The sequence below is a fragment of the Ixodes scapularis genome, unplaced genomic scaffold, assembly GCF_016920785.2.
Source record: "Ixodes scapularis isolate PalLabHiFi unplaced genomic scaffold, ASM1692078v2 PGA_scaffold6__148_contigs__length_123643588, whole genome shotgun sequence".
NCBI classification, from domain to species: Eukaryota; Metazoa; Arthropoda; class Arachnida; order Ixodida; family Ixodidae; genus Ixodes; species Ixodes scapularis.
The window spans coordinates 68,898,557-68,925,473 of record NW_024609881.1 but is presented as its reverse complement, the minus strand read 5'-3'; the positions used below and the strand labels follow the sequence as shown (position 1 = coordinate 68,925,473).

General features: G+C 42.4%; 1 protein-coding gene across 4 annotated transcripts; it reads left to right on the top strand.

Annotated features, from left to right (window-relative positions):
- LOC8030324 lies at positions 1-22,967 on the top strand. Of its 4 annotated transcripts, none has more exons than XM_040218509.3 (5): positions 2-104; positions 774-1,114; positions 2,581-2,658; positions 19,249-19,386; positions 20,408-22,967. In XM_040218509.3, the coding sequence occupies exons 2-5, from the start codon at positions 775-777 to the stop codon at positions 20,644-20,646; spliced, it is 795 nt and encodes a 264-aa protein (XP_040074443.1). In that variant the 5' UTR covers positions 2-104; position 774; the 3' UTR covers positions 20,647-22,967. The 4 variants fall into 4 exon arrangements, with proteins under 4 accessions (XP_002399977.1, XP_040074443.1, XP_040074442.1 ...); XM_040218508.3 differs by having other exon boundaries at positions 753-1,114; XM_040218507.3 differs by having other exon boundaries at positions 726-1,114.
- The last annotated feature ends 3,950 nt before the right edge of the window (positions 22,968-26,917 follow it).

Here is a 26,917-nt window from a genome sequence, read left to right as displayed (position 1 = left end):
GGTCAAGAACCTGCTGCATCTTGCATGGTGACAACAGCACCGAAGGCGATGCCCAGTCACCTGGCCTCAACAGTTTGTGCTTCGTGAAAAAATGTGAAGTCTCGGTACGGGCTCGAAACTGGAATATCTAGTCAGGTCCAGAGTCATCCACCTTCGCTAATTTACAATTACATTTGTAAACTCTTCATAATCCTAGTTTGTCATGCCTCAAGGCCCCGAGGTTGCATGGCGCAGTCATCGCATAAAGTAGACGGTAAAGCTCTAAGAAATATAGTAATTAGTCATGCTCCTGAAACATAAAGGTCATGTGGTTTCTTGAACTATATAAATTCTCGGCCTAGAAAGAGCTTGTCATTTGTCTAGCATTAGCACCATATATTCTTCCCCTAATTTCTTCAATCTTGTCCTAATTTCCCGTTTCTTTTTTGTTGCCACCAATTCGATGCAAGGCCCATCGGTCACACTTTGGTTCGGCAGCACTTCAGTGCTGAATTCAGTAGTTTCATTCTCAGGCGTTGTTCAGCACTGCGGCTTGGAACTGTGAAGCACCAGGCCTGAACTTTTTCAGCTGTCACTCAGAACACTCCTGGACACTCCTTTAGATTTCCTTGACACCGGTTGAGCGTCTCAAAATCTAGAACATTATACTGCGCCATATAAGAGCACTCGGTCACAAATCCAGTTAACTAGAGTGCTGCTCCTAAGCAGTTCTAAATCCGGTTCAGCGTCACTCGCTTCAGCATCGCTTCCAGCAACCATAGCTGATCACCCAGCATGGCATCCAAGAAGAAGAGGGCATACCGAGGCAGCAGCCGGAGGTCCAAAAGGGCGCGTCACTTCCACGAGTCCGCGGTGGGACCCAGGCAGGACGTGGCGGCAGTCATCCAGTGCGAACGGCGAGCCCTACTGTGGGCAACCTTGGGTGTCCTTCTGGGCATCTTCATGTGGACCATCTGCATAGGGTCGGAGCAGTGGGTCCGCGTGACGGCTCCCGAGCCGGGCATCTACGTGAACCGGACCAAGACCTTTTTCGTGAGGAGCAACATGGGACTGTTCCGCATTTGTAGGACCACAGCGCCAGCCACTGCCAACGGAACTCTGGGACCCGAAGACGGTGGGTCAAGCAACTGGGCCTCCTGTTGCCTTTTAAAGTTATACCGTTTACTTATTTTGCTGTACTGTTAACCTTACGAGGAGATTCCGCCAAGGGGTATACAAAGTAAAACATAACACTTTTACAAACGCGAAGTCATGTTTTAAACAAGAACACAGATTCAACTGTCTCTCGAGAAGGCACTCATCCTTATCCACAGTTTGTTGGAGAAACAAATATTTAAAACCAACATTATGAGGCATAAATTGGGCTATGAATAGGCTATGTCTTTACTAAGTGTGTTAAGTATTCACTGAGGTTAGTTCAGCAGTTTTCATGAATTAACTATAAAACGTTTAGTCTGCACACCAAATTTTTGTTTTGTCCAAATTGAAATGCCAGCGCTTTGGACCAAATCAGTTACTCGTATCTCCTTTTATTTTTGTCAAAACGTGAACTTGACGGCTTTATATTAAACATTGCATAAATTCGCCAGGTGAGTTCGCAAAAATGTTTCCATATAACGTTAGCATATTCCAACACCGGCCGAATAATGTTTTAAATGCTAGTAATCTAGCGTTCGAATTAAAATATTTTAATATTATATAAAATAACCTCAAAAGATCATTAGATGTAACAGAGAACAAAAACTATAAATAACAAACCAGTTAAAACGGCGGGTCATTTATAGATATTAGTAATCCGAATACTTTGAGAGGCTCAGGTTGCGTATTTTATAAGTTAGTTGAAATTTGGCACGTATATTTATTATAATTATTTCGCGAAAGTCGCAAAGACTGCGGTTTTCGGAAACCGCCATCCGGAATCTGGTTTGGTTTGAACCGGCCTTTAGGCAGCTGTATTCTAACTCACGTCGCCGCCCAAAACCTACCGTGAACGAAATCACGTGCCTTCACGGCTTTGAGATATAAACTTGTGTAGGTGAACAGCAAAAAAAGTAACTGCGAGAAGTCGGCGTCGATAACAGCCTTACTGCAAACTGCAAACCACACACACAAAAAAGGTCGTTCGTGAGGTTGTTAGAGTATTAAAAAAAACAAGGAAAGTTATTGTTTAAGGAAACGGTGTGAACTACTTTGAGGGAAATTTTCCTTTGCATTTTCGGCTTACCAAACGGCAATACTGTCGCTATTGTCGCTTATATTAATGGCGAGAAAAGTACCACCATGATTTCGCTACTTTTTCCGCCAGGTAACCGCTTCAGGAAGAAAGTTGAGAGTATCGCGGCGTGGCGTTATTTAGAAAACACGCTTGCCCGAGAAAGGGACCTATATCTATTGTCAGCCTATCTCTACAAAAATACATAAATGCTGCATCGAACGATTTTGTCAGTTTGATTCAAAGTATAGTGTTACAAATAGCGACGTTTCTTATAGCGCGCTTATGAAATATTCCTTTGGTCAACGTTAATTGCCTACAGAGAAGAATGTGGGATTAATCAAAAAATTTTTTGTCTTGTTTTGCAGTGTCATGTTCCTTCTTCAGTGTGTTCCCGAGCGAGGAGCAGATCCGGAACGACATCGAGATTGACAGGACAATTTTAGGTGAGAAGGGCCGGGCTAAGGCCGCTTTCCCGTGGTAGCCAGATTTTCAACACGAGGGACTTCGTTTTTTCTTTTTTAAAAAAAAGTATAAAATATTTATGGGCCAGCCATCTCGGACAGCTTCATAAATGATTTAAAAGATTTCGTGCTCTTCTAATGTTTATATATTAATGTTGCATATTTCCTAAACAAAATATAATTTGCGGCATTAAAAAGCTAATTCTTTTAGGGAAATGTCGTCTACCGCTCTAATGCCCCCATGATATTTAGTTTTTTTATTCTCTAGATTACAATATTAGCTTTATGTTTTATAAAGATTTTGTTAGCGCGTTGTAGCAATGTCTTCTGACTATACATGGATCATTAAGCAGAATATAAAGAACCCACAACTGCAGCTGCCTCACGGAGTTCTATTTTAATATTGAACAGATGGGTCTCTATTTTCAAGAAAAATATAGTGAAATTAATTAGGTCTTTTATTATTAAATAAAATAACTGGGTTCAATAAAGTTAAATAACATGCTTCAATAACTACTTTTAGCAGCAAGGCGCATACAGAGAAATGTTTGCGCGTTAAATACTTGCCCTAACTTAATTAATAATAGTAACAAAACTATTCAATAAACTAGATTGCTTTCTAATAGTATAAATACAATTTCTGACCGGCAGAAACCACATTTTGCTTGAATATTATAACACGAGAGGGCATGGAGAGTTTTGAGGTTTTTATGATCGTTTCGCAGCCTATCAGACTGCCAATCACCAAATCAGCATTAGCCAATCGGAACGCCAATCAGTTAATTAGCATCAACCAATCAGCCAATCGAAAAGCCGAATAACGAATCACGAAACAAGATCATGATAGGCCGTGTTCTGTGTTTCTTAAGTTGTCAGCAGGGACCCTGCAGCAGTTGGGGGTCAACGAAACGAAACTGTTTTTTTTTTCTATGCTTTAGCTGCTTTAGAACGCTCGTTTTGACGAAAACCCGGCAAAGTCTTTCATTTGTCAGCGCCGGGGAGGGAGGGAGAAGAAGTGGGAGAGGTTGACGCGTGCGACGCTCCGATTGGTCCGAAGCTCTGACGTCAGCACGCGTCAACCTCTCCCTCTCTATCCCCCTCTCCCCGGCGCTGACAAACTGACAAACACCGCCGGGTTTTCGTCAAAGCAAGCGTTTTTGCTTTCGTCAAAACAGCGTCGCACAGCTGGCGCGGAGCCAGGGAGGGGTAGGCGCCGCTGCGCGATGGAATGCTGGTGTGCTCAGTTGCCGCTCTGCCGTCGCCGGTTGTTCTTCGCTCTGGGTTTCCGTAGTAGCGGTGCGTGGGCTGTGATGTGTGCGTGTAGTTAAAACGATGGATGCGGTTTCCCCCACGAGGGAAATGGATGCAGTTCCTTTCACGAGTGGTATACAAATGTGGTTCTTTCTACGAGTGATATGGATGACCGTAGATACAAGGGTGTCCGTATTTATGTCCGCATATATGACCGTATATACAAGGGTGTCCGTATATATGACCGTATATACAGGCAAAGTACAAAAAAAGGGTGAAAACAATTACCGAAAGATTCATCGGTGGATTCTCAGGGAATCTGTTAGCATGACCCTTGGGAAGCGCCACACGCGTCCCCCTTTGGGAAACGCTAACACTAACTCCGTAACGAGGCAAAAAAAAAGAAAAAGAAAAGGCAGCAAAAAAAAGAAAAAGCAAAAGAGAAAGCCAAGACAGTTTTTTTATAAGACATTTTTACTTAATAGATGGGCGCCATCACTTTATGGGGATCATTGACCAGTAGAAAACGTGCTTATGTACCACTCTATGACACGTTGAATATATGAATTAAAAATAGGCCCCCTTTTCGTTTAGTTTTAAACTGCGAGGTCGTTGTTTATTTATGTCTGGTTATCTTTTCTTGATATTTTTCACCGCCACAATACTGTGTTCCTACATAACGAAATAATAAAAGAGGAAACATATAGTCACCGAGAAACAATTTTGTAGGTAGTTTTACATTCATTGCAAACTCACTCGTAGTAGGTAATAATACGGACCCTGCACGAATTTAGTAGATTAGTTTGACGCGCATTAAAAGTCAGACTCATGATCTTTAATTATACTGACTGACAAGCATATCTGTATATTTACATGTATTACATATAAAAAAAATATATATATTCTCCATCAGTTAGGTCGTTAACGCTGGAACTACGTAGCGGAAACGCCTGAGAAAACAATCCTAGCGGCAATAGGTGTTCCGTGATCGGCACTGCTTGCTATTGACACTAAAAACACAATTTGTTAAAAACAAGTTTGCTTTTGTTAACAGTAAACGTAAATGAAAAGCAAATCACCATCATCCTTTATTTTTCTCTGGAACCTGCAAGGGGGCCCTTGGGCATTATATTTAAGATGTCAGACTTTTTGTTCGGTTGGATCGCGTATGCAATTAATTTTTTTTTCGTGTCCATTTACCATAGTGTTTGGGTCTTACCCCACCGCGTCAACCAGGAACGAACACTACTCGTGTAGAAGGTGTGACACTGTTAGTGCAAACACAACGTCGGTACTTTTTCGATTTTTACTTCGAAAGGTTACTGCGGACATTAACTTTTGCCACTTAGGTTAGGGCTCCAAACCAGTACTTTGCACTATTTTAATAATTGTTGATAAAGCTCTTTGATACAAATAAAAAAAAAATGACGATGGCTTGTTCACGCTAACGTCGTTGCGCAGTGTAGACGCCAACTACGGCCCGATAGAAATATTTTATTGCTTATGCTTTGCCAAGGAATAACGAAGAGCTGTTTTTATGGCCGGTTACTAGCGGCTGATTTTTTTCTGCTGGCCTGTAGTACCCACCGCCTTTCCGTGCGCCTACCTTGCACTATGACACTGCAACTTCGAATAAAATCTCAGTCAGTTCATTGAAGACACCGATCAGTGCAACTAAATTACTGGGCGTCAGGTTAAAAAGAGTCGTCTATTAGCTCATGTCCGTTTGTCTGTTGGCAATCGGCTTATGTTTGCCCTTTTCCTTCCTTTCACCCGCTGCTCCCGAAATATTTCCGGCGCGTTCTCGACCCGACAAGGCAAAGCTTTCAGACCTCAACCGCGGAGGCAGAGAGAAACTAATATCTGACTTGATTTGCACTTGAGTCACGCCGAGCAGACGACACGACTGCCGCCTGCCTGCCAATTGCTGAGAGGGGCTCCGGAGCTAGAGAGGAATGGCGACGAAGAAGAAACTCCAATTTCGGGAACTGAAGTCGCCGTTCGGTTCAACGACGGGGAAACTGACATGTAGTGGGCACTTCTCCAGAATCCCCGACAATAATGGACGGCTCTCGAAAAGCCCCGCGCTCTCCGCCGCCGACTCGTGGCGCGCTGTTGACGGTGCGAGCAGCAAGGTCGACGACTTTTGTCTCGCGCGCCAGGACAGACGCGGGACATCGACCCATGTCAGGTTGGAGAAGGTCGGACACGTCTTCCAGACTGTCCTCCGGGTTTGTGAACACAGAGTTCGCCTCTCTCGCTCTCTTTCTCTTGCTCCGCCCTGTTCCGAGCAGAAGGCAGATCTCGTTTTATGTATTCAAAGCCTCAAGCTTTCCATGCGGCAAGACACCGAGGGAGGGGAAGATATGAGAGTACTTGGGAACGTCGGTGTGCCGAGCTTTGACTGGAATGACTAAAGGGTAGACGTAAAGGTTCCACTCGCTGTTCAAGCGTGTTCGAACCGTGAGTAGAATCAAATTCCCCTTATCATTCTAATCACAACTAGGCGCTCAAACGTTTCCACGCGCTCTCATCTACTTTTCTCCCTCAATTTTCACCGTATAGGATATATTAACGGGCCGCCATAGATGTGTACTCCTTTATTAGGGTCGTGCTGACAGCAAGCGTTGGCCAGATTTCTTTCGCATCATCGAAACTGTTGTTCATGGCAGACGATGAGTTGCTTTATCCAAAGCTCGTGTTGATCACGACATGTGAATACTTCCTATTTCTTCGTTCACCCCTGAATTGACGGTGTGCAGGGAGTTGCATGCTTATTATACCAGTCATACCTCTATCTTTTGCCGCGTGATAACGCTCTCTAGCATTCTCGCGCGCAGAGAGTGCGGTTAGATGATGAAAGAGATGCGGTTTATTGGTCCGGCTATAGCGTGTACCTTCCTTCGCACTGTCAGCTTGGGGATTAACGGACCGTATACACGCTGTCTCAAGATGACTTGACAATAAGCGAAGGATAATCCCATGCGATCACACAGAATCCGTTCACGTGCACGCTGAAAACCTAGTCACCAGTCGTGGACGTGGGCGGACGTCTGTCTCATATTTTTAATAAATGAATGAATAAATAAATCATTCAATTAATTTTATTTGTTTTCTCAGAGAAAGATGGTAGCTGCAACAAATGCAAATTGACAAGCCCCAAGATGGCAGTTCGCGTACAGCACTTATCTAACACAGTGTTACAATAACATCCCTACTTAATCTTATGTGCAGAAGTGCCTTTCGCTTTGCGTTAGTTAACACAATACGTTTCTATTTATAACAAATAATTATAGGGTAGATATTATCAACATGAAGTCACCAAACGGACACTTATGCCTGGAGTTTCAATGATTCACAGTGTTTAATAAAGATGGTAGAATGAATCTGATGAATGCGATACCATGGTTTGTACAGGGGGTGGGTACATGCCACTATTCACGTAGCCGTGTGTGATTGGTGATTATATTTTTAGTTAAGTTTGATATTGGTAAGATACAGCTACTTTGATTTTTAGTGCTGCTTAATACGATAATAGGAGCCGGTAATAATGCAGATGCGGAGCTCTAACAACCTTTAATTGAGTAAAAAGAGCATGTGTGTGATATACGTGTGACACATTTGTAACCAGTTTTAGTGTTTTTCTTTTTTCGGGAGGGTAAGAATCTTGTTTTTATTTTGCAAGGTAGTGGTACCTTATTTGAGGTGATAATACAGAAAGTATGACTGCACAAGACCATTGAAAATGTTATGTTAACAGACGCAGTGAAAATTCCGCAGTATCTGGACAATGTACCTAGAACCTAGCTTCTCGCTTCTTTACGAAAATAGTCGACGTGATCATCCATGATAAATTGTCTGTAAAAATAACACCTGATATCTTGAAGGACTTCACTACCTCAGTTACATCCCCACCTAAAATGTTATTTCGGTGAGTTTCAATTGCAATGTTTTAGTCCGGAATAGCATGCACTTTGTTTTGTTTGCGTTAATTGGTGATCTATTTATCTCCTTCCATAGGTATAGTTAAGAGAGCATATGATTCGCCATCTTTTCAATCTCGTCAGATGTGCTGCCTTTGAAATACACTGTAATGTCATCAGCAGAGGCTATAACTGTTCAATCGGGAATACAATGCTCAGTATTCTTAGTAAATAGAAGAAAGAATAAGGGACGTAATAAGACACTTCACTGAGGTACGCCTGTAATCACTGTTTTTATGAATGATACTGAATCATTTCGATTCATTTAATTTCTTTACTCGCAGGGCCCGAACGCATTACAGACTGGAGTGGGTTAGTTATTCAAAAATACAAGAATACAACGCTAACAAGGCAAAAATACATTAATATCAGTGAACAAGGCAAAAACTGCGTCAGTACTTAAAGCAGTACGAACATCGCTAAGGAACATTGCTGAAAAAAATTGCAATTGCATTTTTAAAATCAGCGCCGTCAGTAATTGAGATCACTAATGCGGAAGGCGATTCCAATCAATGTATGTCTAGGGAAGAAAAGAAGAATTGAAAATAGAAGCGTTACAATGGGGGATAGCTATTTTTAGTTTGTGATCTATGATATAGTTTGCGATGATATATAAGATAGTTCTAAAAAGAACGTCCTACAAAGTGCCGGGTTATAGTGATGAATCTTGTGAAATAAACACAAGCGATACAGTTTTCTGCGACAAGGGAGGCTAGTCAATGAGAGAGATGCTTTTATAGAGGTGACATTGGCTGTGCGCTGAAAGTTTGAAAGAATAACACGAGTAGAACGATTTTGAACTTACTCAAGAGCGGATGTAAGGGTGAGTCTAGGGTTCCAGATGGAGAATGCATATTCAAGTTTAGTACGGATTAGGGTTTTATACAAAATTAGCTTTAAAGAAAAAGGAGCGATCGAACATTCCTTTATAAGATAACTTAGTAAGCGATTAGCGTTGTTATATAGTGACGAATTCAACATGGACATTCCAGGAAAGGTCATTTACAATAGGAACAGCGAGGTATTTATAGGAGGAAACAGAAAGGAGGGGTGGAATGGTTAATGAAGTAAGGGGGACAAGCGTTATTTTGAAAACTCTCTCATTGACCTACATTTAGAAATGTTAAGTTCCATGAGCCATTCTGTGCACTACTGGGTTACGTTATTAATATCAGTTTGAAGGCCAGAGATCTTTAAATCGTTATTAATCTTTTTATAAATAACACCGTCGTCAGCTCGCAAGCTAATAGATAAAGAGATACGCATAGGTAGATCGTTAATAGATACAGTAAACAATAGTGGACCGATTACGGAGCCTTGTGGGACACCGGAGTTAAACGAGAGGCTGGATAACTGGTTCCGTTGACGTAAACGAATTGACAGCGGTTTGTTAAAAACGATTCTATCCAAGCGAGTACATTGATATCTGTGTTTAGGTTATGAAGTTTTTGAAAAAGAAGTAAGCTTGTCAAAAGCTTTTGAGAAGTCAAGGAATATGCAATCAGTCTTGAAACCGTGGTCGAGAGTGACCGGGGGGGGGGGGGGGGGGGGGGGGGGGGGCAAGAGTAAATGGTAGAAGTTGTGTTTCGCAAAAACAGAACCTTCGGAAGCCACGCTGGGCTGAATTAAAAAAAAAAAACAAGAATTCGAGTCCAAAATGGGTACAAGGTTATAATAAATTACGTGCTCAAGCATTTTTCATGAAATGCTCGTTAAAGAAATGGGACGAAAATTTAAAGGATTATGTTCATCGCCACCTTTCTCCAGAGGAATCACCTTCCCCACCTTCCGGTCTCTTGGTGGTGCCTTTTGTTCAAGTGACTGGGTGAATATTTTACGTAATATAACGCAGGAATACACTTTAGTATTTTTCAAAAGCTTGGCACTGATATGATCTATCCATAGTAACCCTAAGACGTAGGAACAATAAAAAAAAAAAAAAACGGACGGAACAACGATGTTTTTAACACTGCTTGAAATTTATTGAACAACCATCGTCTTATATACCTGTCCAAGACCTCTTTCACAATTCAAACGACCTCCTCGCCCACTACACAGTGTACTTTAACTTTCACCCTATACTGACAAACGCACACAAAACCGAATCACAAAAGCATACAAGCCCGAAGCGCAAAAGAACACGTACCCAAACACAAAAGGACAGAAGAACAAAAAAAGAGGACTGCGAGTATTCTTGCACATGGCAAGGTTAGACGGTAAACCCGACACCACTACAAACCTAGTAACATTTTCGTTCCCTTATCAAGGGATAAGGAAGGTTTACTTGATACAACTCCAGAAGCTTAAAATAAGCATAGATTCTCTGAACACTCTCCTATGGCTTTCTTTCTATGTAAGACTTCAGTGCCCTCCCACTCGGCTTCACAGTTGTTGCATTCGTCTACATGTTTTGCAATTTCCGAGTTCGGTGCATTATTTTTAACCGCCCTTTTATGGTCCCAAATATGATCGTTCAAGAAACGACCAGTCTCCTACGTATAAAAAAACCGCACCAAAGAGAAATATTATACACGACCTCTTCCTGACAAGGCACCGCGGGATCCCTGTGTTTCTTCGTGCACCCCAAAGCCGCCCCTGAAAAAAGCGTCAACTTTTCTAGCTTTTGCTGCGTTTTAAAGACAACGTTATCTATCGATTTTGTAGATGATGTTTTTATGTTTTCGATAATGTTGACTATACTTTCCCTGTCCGCAATAACGATGCATTTGAAGAAATTCACAGACTGGAAGTATTGGACATGAAGATGTAACAGGTATTGAAAACGATCTAATGAACACATCATCGAGTACAAAAGGGCACCTATTACTTGGTACATCTACTACGGAGCGAAAGTTCGCACTGCAGAACCTCCTGGGTTCGATCCCTGCCCCCCGCCCGTTTCGATCTGCATGACTTTCGTACCGGCATGCGTCCGTGAAATCACTACTGCAAGGTTCACGTTAAAGACCGTAGGTTAGCGGTTGTACTGCTCTGGCTAAATTTCTCACAGCTTAGAGGCCGATCACCCGTGGAGGCGTAACAACATTAAGCCTGTCTAAACATACAAGCAGCCATTTTCTTTTTTTTTTTTTTTTTTGGGGGGGGGGGGGGTACATTTGCTTCGTCGTTGTCCTTGAGCGTTACATCGTAACTGGAAGTGTGATTAATAATTTTTCCAAAATTGCCGGGGATTATTTATTAGCATCTATGGCAACGTGATATTGCAAAACGTGTCTTTCGTATCAACTGCTTTTTTATACGCCTCAGCAGCAATATGATACGCTGCCCAGCGCTGCTCGTCGTTCGAGAGCATAGCAGCACGAAATATTCTTTTCTTTTTATTTGTAAATCTCTTCAATGTCACGCTATACCATAAGAACTCAGGTGATGATGATACGAAGCGGATGGGCACATAAGCACTCATAAGTGACGCTACTTTTTTTTTTTTTAAATATGCACCAGTTACATTCCACTGAACGCTCCTCAAAGAGGTTCAGTTCGTTATTTATAGCATTAAAGTAAGGCCTTCGATAATACTTAATTTTATAACATTTAGGAATATTTAACAAAAAAATGTGATAGAGGAAGGTCACTAAGACCAGGCATGTGCATTGATGAAGAGAAAAGTTCGGGCGATGTTGTTAATACCAGGTCTAACAGGGAGAAAAAATCGTAAGGGTGCAGGCGGGCTGGCAAATATTAACCATGTTGAATTACCCTGAGACTGGGTAGAGAAGAAACATCAAAACGTAGAAAGGACAGAAAATAGACAGGAGGATGTCTCAAACTCAGGTAACTTGTTTATTTAGTCCACCTCTTATACAGTCTCAATCTCAAGGTCATCTCCACCAACCCAAAAGGCCGAAGTCTATACAGTTCAAGCGCCACAGTCTCCATCACTGGATGCAAGAACGTTGACAACCTTCACAGGTCGACGCAATAAGGCAACATCCATCCACCTTCAAACATGAACAAAAGGATCTCTTCCCCTACTATTCTAAACACAGTTCATACTTCTAAATCTTAACACGCCCTCTCCACATAAAAAAAAAAATCTCGGTATGTTGCCAGACTGGTATTGTGCATGAGATACCATTGGAGTGTGGATTTAAGTATGTAGGACAGACGGCACGGCTGCATGAATGACAGATTAAACGAACATAAATAAATGTAAAGAACAATGCACACAACTCGGAAATAGCAAAACATAATCATGAATGTAACAACTGCACGGCGCTCTGGTCGGAGACAGAAATAATACACAAAGAGAGGAACGATGTAAACAGAGTAGCAAGGGAGACCGTGCTGATAAAGTCTCTAGGCAACTGCATAAGTCAGGCTTCACTACAGTTTGGAAGTAATTCAAAAATCTTTCTAAAATGTTTTTTTTTTTTTTTTTAATTTGCGATTTAGGTTGTTTGAAGTGCGACCTGCTTGTGATGCTCTAAAAACCTGCAGAACACTTTTGCTTTGTTTGGTTTTCTTGGTATATTGGCCCAACTACCGTTTCAGTGGGTTTTTTCATGTGGAGAGGTAGTGTTAAGATTCAGAAGTATGAACTGTGTTTAGCATAGTAGGGGAAGAGATCCTTTTGTTCAAGCTTGAAGGTGGATGGACGTTGCCTTATCGCGTCGACCTGTAAAGGCCGTCAACGTCTTGCATTGTGTGATGGAGGCTGTGGCGCTTGAACTGTATAGACTTTGTCCTTTTGTGTTGGTGGTGATGACCTTGAGATGGAGAGTATATAAGGAGGTGGACTAAATAAACGAGTTAGCTGAGTTTGAGACGTCGTCCTGTCTATTTTCTGTCCCTTCTACGTTTGATGTTTCTTTACTACCGCAGTCTCAGGTTAATTCAAGATGGTTCTAGCAGGAAAGCGGTAAATGTAGTAATGCATGTAGGTTGTTTTACCGTTTAGGACAAATTGAAATCGAAACACATATTAACAAATTCACTGCATTCTGAAGAGAAATGACTAACGGAAGTGCGCACATCAAACTAATCTATAGAAGGATAGTTGAAATAACCTAACAAAATTATTGGTGCACTTGGTAAACGAACAATGACAGCGTTGATCGCATGGTGAATCTTTGAAATAAAAGTGGCACTTGCAGCGGGAGGACGGTAACACTCCCTTAAAATACTTTTTTTTTTTTTTTTTTTTTTAAGTGAAGACCAACCCATATTAGCTCAAGTTCAGACGCGATGTTGATGTGAAATGATCAAGTTCAGGCATGATACAGCATCGGCCCTAACACTCTTCTCAGAAAGTCATGACGGACTTGAAGCTTGATTGGAAATTGCGGCGTAATTATTACTTGAACTATTAAGCTGAACAGCTGGTACGTGGTTTGAGCTTCCTGCGTTAAAATCTAGTGGGCTTGGCACTGGCCCATGAAAGTTTTTCGCTAACCGAGTCTGTGTTATGCGATTATGTGTAACATTTTTCTCTAATAAGTAGTTTATCAAAGCGCAGCTTGAAGGGTACGCCTTGAGGGTGCGCAAATTTAGCAGTTTCTGCCGAGCAAGGCGCACCAATGGAATAAAGTCTTCGCTAACAGAAAAATGCGTTCCCTTGAACTTGTAGGTTTTCAAAAGAACTGACTCATTGTCTCTAAATGAAAACAATTTCAATATATTAGGGCGATTATTTCGCTGCTTGTACTTGCCAAGGCGGTGTACCCTTTCTATGGATGACTCTGAAAGTCAAATTCCTGATCTCTCAAGACAGACATCTGCGACAGCTTTTTCCGATCGCGCTCAAGTTTCCTTCTTGGCACCGAGAAAGCCAAAAAAAGAGGAGATCAGACCTGCGCGCTCTGCCCTCCGCGTCGTCACAGCAGGCTCAGAGCTCCGATGTCTCAGTAACAGCGGATGCTATCTGTGGATCCGATACCACGCTTTTGGTGACGACGTCCGTTTTCAAAATTAAATGTTCGTTCTCTAAATGATTAACGCGTGTTATCAGAGTATTCACTGATTCCTCGGTGGCGCGATGTTTGGCTCTTAAATCACGAACTTCCTGAAGGATATCGTTTTGGCCTGTTTGCAGAGTCTGAACAATATTCAAAACGTGATTAATGTCAAAACCATTGATTTGAACAAATTGTCTACGTTCAGACAGGTACGATTTAAATAAATATAATGCATGACCCCGTATACCGTAGCATTGTAGATTATTTAAAAGAATACTGTGTTTTGCTAGGTCAAACGACTTAGAAAAATTTATGTATATTGCTAATGTCAACAGTTTGTTTTGGATATATTAATAATTACTTAATCCTAGGTCAGTAGAGCGGATTCAGTAGATTTTCATTTTCTGAAACCATGCTGGCAGTCCGTTATTAAAGAAAAACGCTCCAAATATGCCAACAGTTTATTATGAGGGATTTTCTCGAAGCCTTTAGAAAAATCAGATATTATTGATATTCGCCTATAGTTTCCTAACAAGTTAATATCGCCACACTTAAAAATCAAAACGACCCTAGCAATCTGCATGGGTCAAGTTTAGAAGATTCACCCAAAATACATCAAAATATTGAATATGAACGTTAATGGTGCAACTAACAAGTCAGTAACATATTTCATTTCATTCATTTATTTATTTATTTGTACCTCACAAGCGCCCCAAGAGGGCATACATGAGGGGGGAAATTCAACAGTATACAAGGAAAACAGAACAGTGAAAATATGAACACACATCATGCAAAAATAACAATATAATGAAAACACGTGGAAAACATACATTTCAATTTACGCAGTATTGAGCACACGCATTTTTAAATTCGTCGACATTTGCTAAAGTTACAATGTTGGCTGGAAGTTTGTTCCAGTCGGAAATTGCCAACTGTAGAGGTGACGTCTGGAAAAGTTTAGTATGTGATGTTTGTAGTAATACCTTATGCTGATGGTCAAATCGAGGAAAAATACGGTGTGGCGGCTTTAATAGTTTAAGCTTGAGGAGTGGGTTATTATAATAGATGTTATGGACGAAGGTTAGCCTAGAAAGTTTTCTTCTGATAGAGAGGAGTGGCAAGTCGGCTTTTTCTTTCAGTTGAGATACGCTGGAGTGTCTAGAGTAATCTTTGTAAATAAATCTGCTTGCCCTATTCTGAATTGACTCTATTTGTTGAATAAGGTAGTCTTGACAAGGATTCCATATGATAGAGGCATACTCTAATTGAGACCGAACATATGACTTGTAAGCGAGTAAACGAACGTCCGGAGGTGCCAGATATAAATTTCGTCTTAGAAAACCTAATGACCTACTAGCCTTGCTAGCCACATAATTTACATGGTCCTGCCAGTGTAGGTTCTCGCTCAAAATAACTCCTAGATATTTGTACTTATTTACTTTCTCAATTGATAAATGTCCTATTGAGTAGTTGAAACTTACAGTGGATTTTTTTGTGGAGAAGCTCATAAATTTAGATTTTGAGGTATTGATGTTCATTTGCCAGCGGTCGCACCATAAAGAGAGGGCGTCTAAGTCATGCTGTAGTGAGAGACAGTCGGTCTGGTTTTTTACAGTTCTATAAATAACGCAGTCGTCTGCAAAGAGTCTGACTGTAGAGGAAATGCTAGTGGCAATATCATTAATATAGATAAGGAATAACAAGGGGCCCAAAACCGATCCCTGAGGAACTCCAGACTTCACATTAATACTAGAAGAAACATTACAATGAAAAGAAACTGCCTGTGTTCTGTTGGTCAAAAATTCCCGAATCCAGTTAATTAAAGAACTATCAATATTAAGACACTCGAGTTTTTTAAGTAGGCGTTTATGTGGCACGCGGTCGAACGCCTTAGAAAAATCAATAAAAATAGTGTCAGTTTGAAAGCGCGAATGTATGTTTGTGTGTAGATCTGTTAATAATTCAAAAAGTTGGGTTTCGCAAGACCGGTTCTTCTGAAAGCCATGCTGATTTATGAAAATGAAACCATTGTCTACAAGAAAGTTCATTATATGAGTGTACAGAACATGCTCAAGAATCTTGCATGGGACACTGGTGAGAGATATCGGTCGATAATTACAAAACAACGATTTACTACCAGATTTGTAAACTGGAGTGACGATTGCATGTTTCCAGTCATGCGGTATAATGCTCTGGTCTAAGGATTGTTGATAAAGCTGTGCAAGAAGAAGCCCGGCATATGGCTGTGTAAGTTTTAGTAGCTTGGAACTGATGCCGTCGGCACCAGGAGAAGACTGGAGGGGCAGGTTTTGTATTATATTGTTAATACCATCCGGGTCAATTTTAATCTTCGATAATAAAGAATGGTTGTGTGCCAAATCAAACTGGGGCAGCGGGTAAGACTCTTCGGTAAAAACATCTCCGAAGTACTCATTAAATTTGTTTGCACACTCCGTTGGTGACATTACATTTCCATGCTGGTCTAAGAAACAATTAGGAATTGTGTCTTTAGGTGGGCTAATTATTTTCCAAAATTTCTTGGGATTTTTTTGCATCAAGTTTTTTAGACCATTGCCGTAAAAGTTGGATTTTGCGACCTTGGTTTCACGTTTGCACAGCTTAGCCTGAGTATCGTACTGAGACCATAATTCGTCAGTATCCCGAGATTGTGCCTTTTTGAAGAGACGTCTTTTGGTGTTCAGCATTTTTTTCAGGGATTTCGTGAACCACGGCTTTTCCGATGCATCAGGTATAGTAATTTTTGGAACAAATGTAGCAAGTATGTCTTTAAGCTTATTTTTTATCCTTTGCCAATTCTCTTCTACTGACCTAGAAAAGAAATCGCAGTTAAATTCGCCAATAAAAGTTTCTAAAACACTGTTTATGCCATCAATGTTTGCCTTAGAGAAGTCGTGAATTTCCTTGGACTGTAAGGGAGCATTTCTTATAGATATACTGAAGTTAATCAAGACAGCCACGTGGTCACTGATCTTGTCAAGACACGTGACCTTTTTTAAATATTCTGGCACAGAAGTGAACAATAAATCTAAAATTGCATCGTCCCGAGTGGGTTTAAGTACTACTTGGGTCAGGCAAAATGATTGCGAGATGTTTAGAAAGGCGGATGTAAGCGAATTGTTGCGACATTCGTCTGACACATTAACAGTGGTCCATTCAATCCCGGGAAAGTTAAAGTCACCTCCAAGAAAAACAGGCAAGCTTGGATAACGAGAGGTAACATTTCCAATAGAGGTATACAGGTGATCAACGAAATCAGACAAAGAGTTCGGCGGTCGATAGCATGCACCTACTAAAATGAAAGAGGAAGCAACCTTTACACGCACCCAGATTATTTCAATGTTGTCATCCATTAGAATGGGAACAGCGGGCAAATTTCTTTTGACAGCAATAAGGACTCCACCGCCACGTGACTGTATCCTATCTTTTCTAAAAATCGCAAAGTCATGGTTGAGTACTAACTCATTATTCAGTATATTATCAGAAAGCCAAGTCTCCGTTCCTAACACGACGTCGGGGTTGCACATTGCAATTGTATCAGCGAGAGCATCTTGTTTAGATAGTATGCTCCGAAAGTTGGCAAGAAAAAAGGACAAATCATGAGACGTACTCTTTTTCTTTTTTAGTCAGTTTGTAATTCGGCTTGGAATAGACCGTTGCGACTCAACAACGGTGTCTGTTTGGGTATCGTACAAAAACACCTTGTCATTCATAAAAAGTTTATCAAACACTAGACGCACGCGTGATTGGGGACTACGATGCGTTTTTGCGTAATCCCAAAGCTTTCTGCGTGCTTCACGGATCAATGGCGAGTGGTCTTCCTCAATCCATACCTTAGGAGATTCTAGGTTTTTCAACTTGTGTGCGTTTTCTAGAATCGATTGCTTACTTTTGAAGCTAAGAAATCTTACAATGATGGGGCGGGGGAAGTTTGCGTTCTTTCTACCTGCCCGATGGGCTCTTTCAATTACACCTGCCTCTATATCTAAGTGTTCTTTGACAAAGCAAGTTATTATTTCTTCAGATCTGGCCCAGGTTTCCCTGGGTTCCTCTGGAATGCCTTTGAATACAAGATTATTCCGGCGGATACGGTTATCAAGAGCGTTGAGGTCGCTCGCAAGGTTTAGTGTAGTTTCAGTGTTTAACGATATTGATTCGACTTTTTCTTCCAGCAAGCGGAGGTCTTGAGAGACTCTAGTAACTTCTTCATTAGTTCCCGACAATTCCTCAACCTTTCTTTCAAGACTCGTGACCCTTTCGCTTAATTCACCGACCCCTATTGTGATCGCGCTAAGCTTTGACAGACTTTCTTGGTGGTTTAACTCAGTCTTTAGGAGGAGAGCTTCCAGCTTCTCTTGCAACGTAGCGAGAGTTGGCTGGTCGGGAGCATTCTTGGGGCCGGGGTTCATTTCTACGTCTCCGGACAAAATGAGGAGTGAGCATACCAACGCGAGTGCAAACACGACTCTGATCGACGGAACAACAGCAAGAACTCGCGGACAGAATAAAAAACGTTTCAACTTTACACATTTGCGGGTGCTAGAAGGGAGGAAACATCCTATTCTTTCTCGATAAACACAAACATCGACACCCATGATTTGTCAACACGCACTGTACAAACAAAAGTAGAACACTGGGATTTGCGGCCTGGTAGTATGACAAATCGAACTGATTATAGCTTGGGCCTATAATCAGTTCGATCTGTTAACACAAGTGAACTGATGCAACAAGTTCATACTTGCACAGCAGTTACTGGTGAGACAACGACCTTGTACGAAAAGCGCTGATAAAACAGCGTGGCCAGCCAATGCGCAGCGCAAGTTCGTTTGCTTCTTTTTTCAAGGGCATTGGTGACTCCAGAACGCTGAGCTTCAAGTGACTCTGATTGAAGGATAGTTGGTAGACCTCAAAGCAAGCTGCCTTGAGGTCTCCCACTATCCTTTGATCAGAACCAATCAGAGCTTGGCGTTCTGACGTCATTAGAACTCCAGCAAAAGAAGCAGACGAATTTGCGCGCCGGATACTACGTAGAAAAGAAGGCTTGCGCATGACGCCATCGTCGGTGGATCACCGACCCGCCCCCAAGCAACAAGAGTTGCCGCAAAACGGTCGACGCGTTTAGCTTGGCGTCTCCGCGTGCTAGCGTCGTGCTCTATGAGAGACGCTGCAGGACGCGCTGGCGGCCATACTGACGGACGCTAGGCGGCGCTGCGTCGATCCACCAGTGATGACGTCTGGGAGGCAAATTCACAGGCCATGTCTTTTTTAGGTGGTGCTGGGGCAACATACGTTTTAAAACGACCGGATGTGCGGATAACGTTTGAACGACACTCGTATATACATATCTGTGGCTCACGTTTTATTATTTTGCGACTCGAGTGATGTGTCCAATTGTCGCCCCGCAGAGTACACCCGTTCCGAGGTGGCCTTCTGCACCATCAGCATGGCGCTGCTCTTCATGGGGCTCGGGTTCTCCGTGTACACCTTCAAGGAGCCCCGCTATATGTTCAAGAGGCTCGCCGGAGGAGTGCACTTCCTCAGCGGTACGTGCGTCTAGGGTCTCTCGATAGCTTAAGAAACGGAGGGTGCGGCCTGCAGTGTTCCCGCTTCTTGCTTCCTGATTGGCTCTTCGGCGTTGCTATCGGACAATGCCGCAATCTGATTGGCTGGGAATCGATGATACAATTGCTCGGCACTCGCCACACCCTGCGTTTTTTATGCTAGCTGTTATTGACTAAATCAACTTATCGGAAGCTGACCCCCGCTGCGAGAAAAAACAACAACGAGAGAATGCAAAAAGGATGAGCTGCAACAATTATATTTGTCACAAATTACAGTTTAAAAAACATGTAGAAGAACTTTGTTATAAAACTTCCCATTTCAAGGCCATTGGTGGCTTTAAGAACTTCATATGTGGTTAACATTGAACCAGCTTAAATTTTAGTAAGAACACCGGACTACCGTGTATTAAAAGTATCCATTATATAAGAAATTTTCCTTCTCGCTGCACAGCTTTTGAAATGGCGTTTCGTTCGTTTGAATTTCGTTTGATTTAAACGTGGATGACCAAGGCAAGTGTTGGACAAGAATCATAAGTATTACATTTTTAAATTGAACTTTATTTTGAAGAATGGCGTATTATGTTTGCTCTTTGTACGTCGTGACTCGTCGTGCGTTTTCTTGTCTACTATTAGCGCCATATCCAGTGCTGCAGAGCAATAAGAAAGTACTCTGGACTTAATTGTCACGCCTTGCATTTCTTAAGCTGCTAGTTTGCTATAGAAAACCAAAGGCAGACCTATAAGCTGTAAAAAAAGCAGATTCTCATTGTTTTATTTTCAGTTCTGAAAAAAGAGATTTAAACATTTTTGGGAAGTTACCTCACTTGAACATTTTCGCACAGAAAATACGCAGGAAGTCGCCAGCTGGCTTGCTATTTAGATCGCTCGGTTACCAGTGACTCGAATTTAATCGTGCTTGCAGCACTTTCTCAGAAGCGAAATGGAGCGTGGGAGTATAGATGACTGTGAGTTGTGACTGCGCTCTTTGGTTTTTCCAATCCAGCGGGGGTGATGGTGGTGATCATGGAGGTAGAGACCAATTCGATCAACTACGAGGAGAAGTACCTGTCGTCGAGGCACCCCAAGGGTTGTCGCTGGAGCTTCGGCTTCTCCTACTACTTCTCCTGGATCACCTTCTGCCTGTACATCGCCGCCGGGCTCACCTTTATCGTCTGCTCGCGCAAGCGCAAGACCGTTGACGATATTCATGACGACGATCCTCAGATGATTGGCCGAATATGATGAGGCCTCACCAATGAACGGGTTGGCTGAATTTGTTCTCTTATAGCTACCTTCGCGTTGTGTCGGGGAGACGCCGGGCAAGGCGTTAATGTTGGCTTCACTCGGAAGATTGGCGTCCCGAACGCTACATGAACTGATCTGCCACTTGGACAGAACAGAGAGTACGCAGGCTCTCGAACGGTGTGCCAAGTGAAAACCCGGAGTGATGACAATTATGTGACTCTCCGTACTTCCGGTGCGCCTGTGGCGACTAAACCTCCGGAGCAACGTCGACGAAGACAGGGCTTGAGACCTTCCTAGCTTCCACGTTTTGCAGAGTGACGTGGCTTCCGCCAGACACCTGCTTGATCCCTGGCTGCTGTAGACTTTAAATATTTCTAGTCTTGAAATAACGGAGCGCTACTTCCGCTTAGAACAACTTAAAATACTTACAGTTACGATGCCTGAAGTACGTACGTTTCCGACCGGTGCGTTTGGCATCCTCTTCCGAGCGTCCATCATAAGTGGTCCCGAAGTGGCAACAAATGACGTCAGAAAAGTCTGAGTGTCATGCTTTCGGATGTCACGACCCTGGTGGTTGGTCGTTGAAGTTGCGTCAAAAAGCGCGAGTAAACGTGAGTGTCAATGTCGTCACGGCGTCCCAACTCCTCGCTGTCGAAGATTTCGTGGACTGTCGTCAGGCTGGAAAGCAGCCAGCAGCAAAACAGGCGCCTGCCACATCCACTACCGCTGCTGTCACACCGCCAGGATCGCGGCCGACGACAGCGTGATGCTTGTATGACGTCATCAAACGGAAATCAAGGGACCACTTTTGTAGACGCGGTACACTCACAGCTCAGAGACGGGTTCCAGGCACCACACTAAACTGGACCAAACTATTTACTATATAGATTCGAAAAATTGGTTCCAAAACTCTGAGCTTCTTCATTTTTGTTTTAAAGCCGGTAGATTAGGAAGTTCACCTAAGGCTCTCTCTGATAAACTTTGTGACTTAAGGATCTCCCTGATCAACTTTCTGATGTAGGCAAGTCGTGCAAAATACGAAGTAGAGAACTCCGCGTTATGGCGGCGATGCCGCCCAACAGCAGCCTACGGAGTGACGTCATGGACTACAGCCATGATGCCTTGTGTTCTCAGATGCCTTGGTTGAATTGTCTGGGGCAGGCTCAGGTGAGTTTCTGATAATATTCTCACATTCACGGTACCAACCATTACGGAAGATTGCAGATTCTTAGCCATAAGATCTACCGACGATGTGATTCTGATTGCACTTAAGCATACTACACGAGCAGACAGCTCTTCCGTTCGAAAAATGCGCGATCTTCTATTTCGATGCTCACGAAGCAGGCATAGTTCAAACACTGCAAGAAGGATAATTATCTGGAGCACTGAGAAGAAAGTGTACAAAAACACACACAATGTCCATCGCCTACCCAGGATGTCCATTGCCTACCCAGAATAGACTCGGCAGTTTAGAAAAATGCGACGTCCACCGAAAGCAGCCTTGGAATGAGAATAATATAAAGGCATCTGCAATATCTTATAGGGTAAGGTTAACATCTCAGCCTGAATACAAGTACGTTTGTTTAAGCTTTTACGCGCAGCATGTCAGCTGACATGGACTCATTAGAGTTTAGACCGTCGATAACGGACCTCCAACGATAGCTAAAGTTTTATGGACCAACTCCGTGCTAGTTTTCTGCAAGCGAAAGGGCATCAAATGGACATGCGTGACGGTGTCAATTACGGAATCGTGATTGATCAGTTTGATTTAAACTTATTGACGCAAAAACACTTGCGTTAAAAATATTTACTAGCCTTTTGGGGATTATGAGAAGTAATTGATTATTGACTAACTTTTGTTCTTTATTTATTTCTACAATGCTGTTCAGCCAAGGAGTATAAGTTCGGATGAAACAGGATATTCTGCATGTGTTCGGTGTTTATAAGAAAACTGGAATTTTCGCGAACGAAACAAAGCTGCCAAACCATCGATCGAAGTGCGTGTTTTTCTGTTATATCTAAAATTTACAGCGGGACTGAAACGGTCGATATCACAGCGTAATGTTCCCCTTTGTTCTCGAGCCAGGGAGACAATAGCACCTTCAGTATATCTGCTGTTTTGTGTAGCCCACGAAACTGTGCTGCACTACAAAAAAGAAAAAAAGAAGAAGACGAAGAAGAAGAAGAAAAGCTGTTGTTTGACAAGCGCTAAGGACAAAATGACACATAGTTTTGTTCGCTTTTCAAAGACTTCTCGAACGGTGTCGATTTGTTGAACTGCAATCCATCACAAATAAAGATTTCTCGTCTGGGTCGTAGTGTTGCGTTTCATTTACAGTGGTAATCAAATCTTATTATAACGCGGGAGTACCAGGCGTTTCCTGGCCAGCAGTAGACTGGTGGCGTTTGCGGCGACTAATTTTGTCACGTGAGGCCCCCCAACATACAACTAACTTTCTGCTCGACAGTCGTCTTGCCGGCACTGTGGGCCGCCGATGAACGCGGGAAATTGCTTGCACAATATTCGCAAACATAAGAAGACTCTAGCAGTATAAAACAGAAATATAGCTCGAGGGCAAACCTAAAATGTCATAAGCAAAAAAATAATGGCAAATTGCTAGGCAATCGTGTTGCATCCGTGAAAAGTCCTAGCATCACAAACGCTAAGTGGTACCCTGAATTTCAAGACGCCCACGTTCACGGCGGTCTTCATCAGACAGTTTAACGCGTACCATGTGTACACTTATTGGTTGTTCCTAGAATGAAGCGATACTACCGCTAATCAGGCTCATAAACCTGGAGCTCTTCCAAAGCCTTCCATAATCGCGAGCTCCTCTCCTTCAGTGCGCACAGGTGGTCGAGCTCCTCCTCGCCTACCTCACTCCTCCTCATCCACACCTCTGGTCACACGACCTCCCCGCTAACCAATAATCGTCGAGTACTACCTCTCCCACCCGCCAACCAATCACTGTCGAGCCTCGCGGTCACGCTTTTATCTGGGCTTCACGAAATTTCCAACACCTAGGCAAAAACGATTTCCTCTTAAAATTACTTGCGTTTTCCTTTAAAATAATTATCAAGGCGGCGTAGAGTTTCCTACATTGCGATACGTGAATAAGACATAAATTTATGCGATTAACTGCAGCGAATGGAGGAGGCTGGGCACGCCTAGAGCACACCGTTCCTTTTTGTCCCACGTGACTATACTAGTGGCCGCGAATGCAACCAGTCCTGTGCTCTTCGGAAAAAGTCGCGTGTTCCAGGATCATAAATTGCACAGTGTGATTACCAGTCTGTCTTTGTAAGCTTCGGAAAGCCTCAAATACCCTAGGAATACTCGATTGTAGATTACAAAATGAGTGATACGGTACTGAAATGCTGATGCACAGCGAATGACTCTGAAGGTTTAATTCTCGGAACATTAAGGTGCACGAGAAATCAGCCTGCTCTGATAAGAACTATTTAGACGAGGAGCGAAATAGAACAAACCTTCCTACATATCGACGTGATACTTCTACCATTTCGTGAGTTTGCTACCCCCCCCCCCCCCCCTTTCCCCCCACAGCATGAGTCGCGGAAAGTAAAATCGTATGTTTTGTTTCTTTTCCTCTTGAAACTAGAGAGTGGAACGATTGAAGAATACGTCAACCCCAACTTTCCGACCAACATCCTCACTACCTGATCATGAGGGGACTGACTGGCGAACCTGCTTGCTGAGGGTCCACCAACGACGGGCTCTGCTAGTGAATAGTATTCGTGACTGGTTGAATAGACAGCGCCAACGTCAGATGCCAGGAAAGAGGCACCGTGTAATCTGCGTCCCGTGACACAGGCTTTATCGATATTGATTTACCAGCCAAGAAATACATTAATGAAGTCCTACCCGAGGACCTCTGACTCACATTAAAAGCGCATCATGTTCAGCTAACTCCCTGTCGTTTATGGCTTAACAATTGTGTCCCGCTGTTAGGCCACCGGTAGAAAGCCGTTATAACTGCACGAGAGTGTACCTCTGTGTGGCATGGGAAGTGTGCCACATAGAGAGCTAAAGAATCTTTGGAGCTAGGTACTGCATTTTGTATGTCAAGTGAGTTTAAGCTCTTGTTTTATGCGATCCTATGTAATAGCAACGCGCAGTTTAAAGCGCAAAAGCAGCTTCAACATTACACAGCCGAGCTACAGACATGACCTACAACCAAATGTCATTCACCAAGGATGGCGTTTGCAGCAAATAACTCTTGCCCGCGCCAGCCGAGAGATATCTTCAGAAACCGAACGCTCCCAGTTGAATATACTGGGCGTGACACTGTTAGCGCGAATAAGCCATCGACAGGTTTTCTTTTTTCCTCAAATCTGAAATTCTGTATTCAAATTCATTGGTATGGTTGATCGGCTTATGACGATTACTAATAAAAATGAAATTTTGGTTGCTGTCACTACCGTTCGTGAGGAAGGCTAAAAATGGGCCGATGTTTTCGCGCTCTGCTGGCCACACCGATAAAACCTCCTAAAATTTGATAATGTGGGATTGTTGCGAAAAGGCAGCGGTAGAGGATGAAGAGGCAAGAGTCTTTTGGGGGCGTCTGGGGGCATGGAGAAAAAATTAGAGACAGAGCAATGGTTAAAACGGCTGAAGACATTGAACATCTCTCTGGAGCGAATGAAGACCGTATGAAAAAATTACAGCTCTGATCTAGACTTTTCTCTGACCCTCTGCCGAATACTGGACCGAAACCAGACAAATTCGACTCTCACGATATTTTGAGCATGCAGCTAATTTACAACAATGAAAAACCAACATGCTGCCATATAATCAGACAGTAAACAAAAACTCCAACTTACCGTGAGACTGGCGGCGAATGCTGCAGCCCTACGTTGTGCAATAATTGCGAAGTGAACTGTTCGCAATAAAATATTAATAAAAACAATAAGCTATCAACTATTCTCTACCTCTTACGCGTCCTGACATCAAACCTATAAAACACTTCTTAAAACTTTCACCTGTCGATGCATTTTTACATGTATGTCGTCAATGTCTTCGTCTTACCTTCGACATTATTTTTGTATGTTACAATAAGGAGAGGCGCTAATTCGACTCTTAAATGCAATTTTTAATATAGCGGGTTGGCTGGTGAGCGATAGGTTCACAAAGAAGCCTATGCCGTTGAAATATCTGACGCAGTTGTAAATACACGTGGTATTTACATCCAGTTGAACTACTGGCTGCTTGCGACAAAGATGATCTCACTTTCTTTGGATTGGCCTCGAAATGTTGTCATTATATCCCAAAATATTTAAAACAAAAGGCTCCGTCTAAGCTAGACAAAATCAAGGGTTTCAATTATAGGGTGCTGTTTCTTCTATGACAAACCAAATTGGGCAGGGAGTATTTCTAGGTTTACAGATCAAGAAAAGCTCGAATAGTATGAGCAAATTTTTTTCAACTAAAATTAATGTATTGGGCGCAATACTATATAAATTTAAATATTTAAAATAACTTTTTGAAGTATTTAAATTGCTACATCATCGGTTTTGGATCGGGACAGCAAGGACCGCGAGAAATGCATAGAGATTACAGACTGATTTGTTTAAGACAAGTGGCAGGTGGCGCAGGGTTTCATAGCTGTTCTGGTTAGTTATCTTAGTGGTCCGCTGGCATACCGCGATACATCCAACATTAGAATGTCCTTCACCCTACCTTCAGTAACGGAACACTAAATAAGGCACCCTGCGATTCCTAATATTATCAGGGTATGAGAACTATCCACGCATTATCGGGAAAAAAAACCCGAAGTTACCCGCAGTGGCATTGGATATGATTGATTAAGTTTCTCTTCACAGACAAAGGTTTGTAAAATCTAAACAACAGAAAGAGATTGTGAATCAAAAGCAGATGTTTAACAAAGGTAATGTCCATTAGTGGATCTGATTATACAGCTAGATCTGTAACTGTAAATGCCTATGACAAGCAGCCTTGAGCAACAATATAGTCAGTCCTTTTATATAATTGTTTCCAAATTCAATAGCAATTAAAGGTGCACGCTTATAGCAACCCAATGAAAGCAGTGCCAGAAATGGTGTCGCCTATTTTAAATGGGTCTTCGTGCGTCAATGCGTCACAATGTCGTGTAACATCATGATATCATGATGTTTTTTTGGGGATGTCACGAAACGTCTGCAGTTCATGATTAAAAGGCGTGCGACGCTCGTTTTATATTAAGAGCAATGACCAGACTTTAGTACGTTACTAGTTTAGGAGCCCTTATAT

Coding starts and splice junctions, on each gene's coding strand:
- LOC8030324 (XM_002399933.5), top strand. CDS start 775: ATGGCATCCAAGAAGAAGAGGGCATACCGAGGCAGCAGCCGGAGGTCC. Junction 1,115..2,580: donor AACTCTGGGACCCGAAGACG/GTGGGTCAAGCA, acceptor CTTGTTTTGCAG/TGTCATGTTCCTTCTTCAGT. Junction 2,659..19,248: donor GATTGACAGGACAATTTTAG/GTGAGAAGGGCC, acceptor GTCGCCCCGCAG/AGTACACCCGTTCCGAGGTG.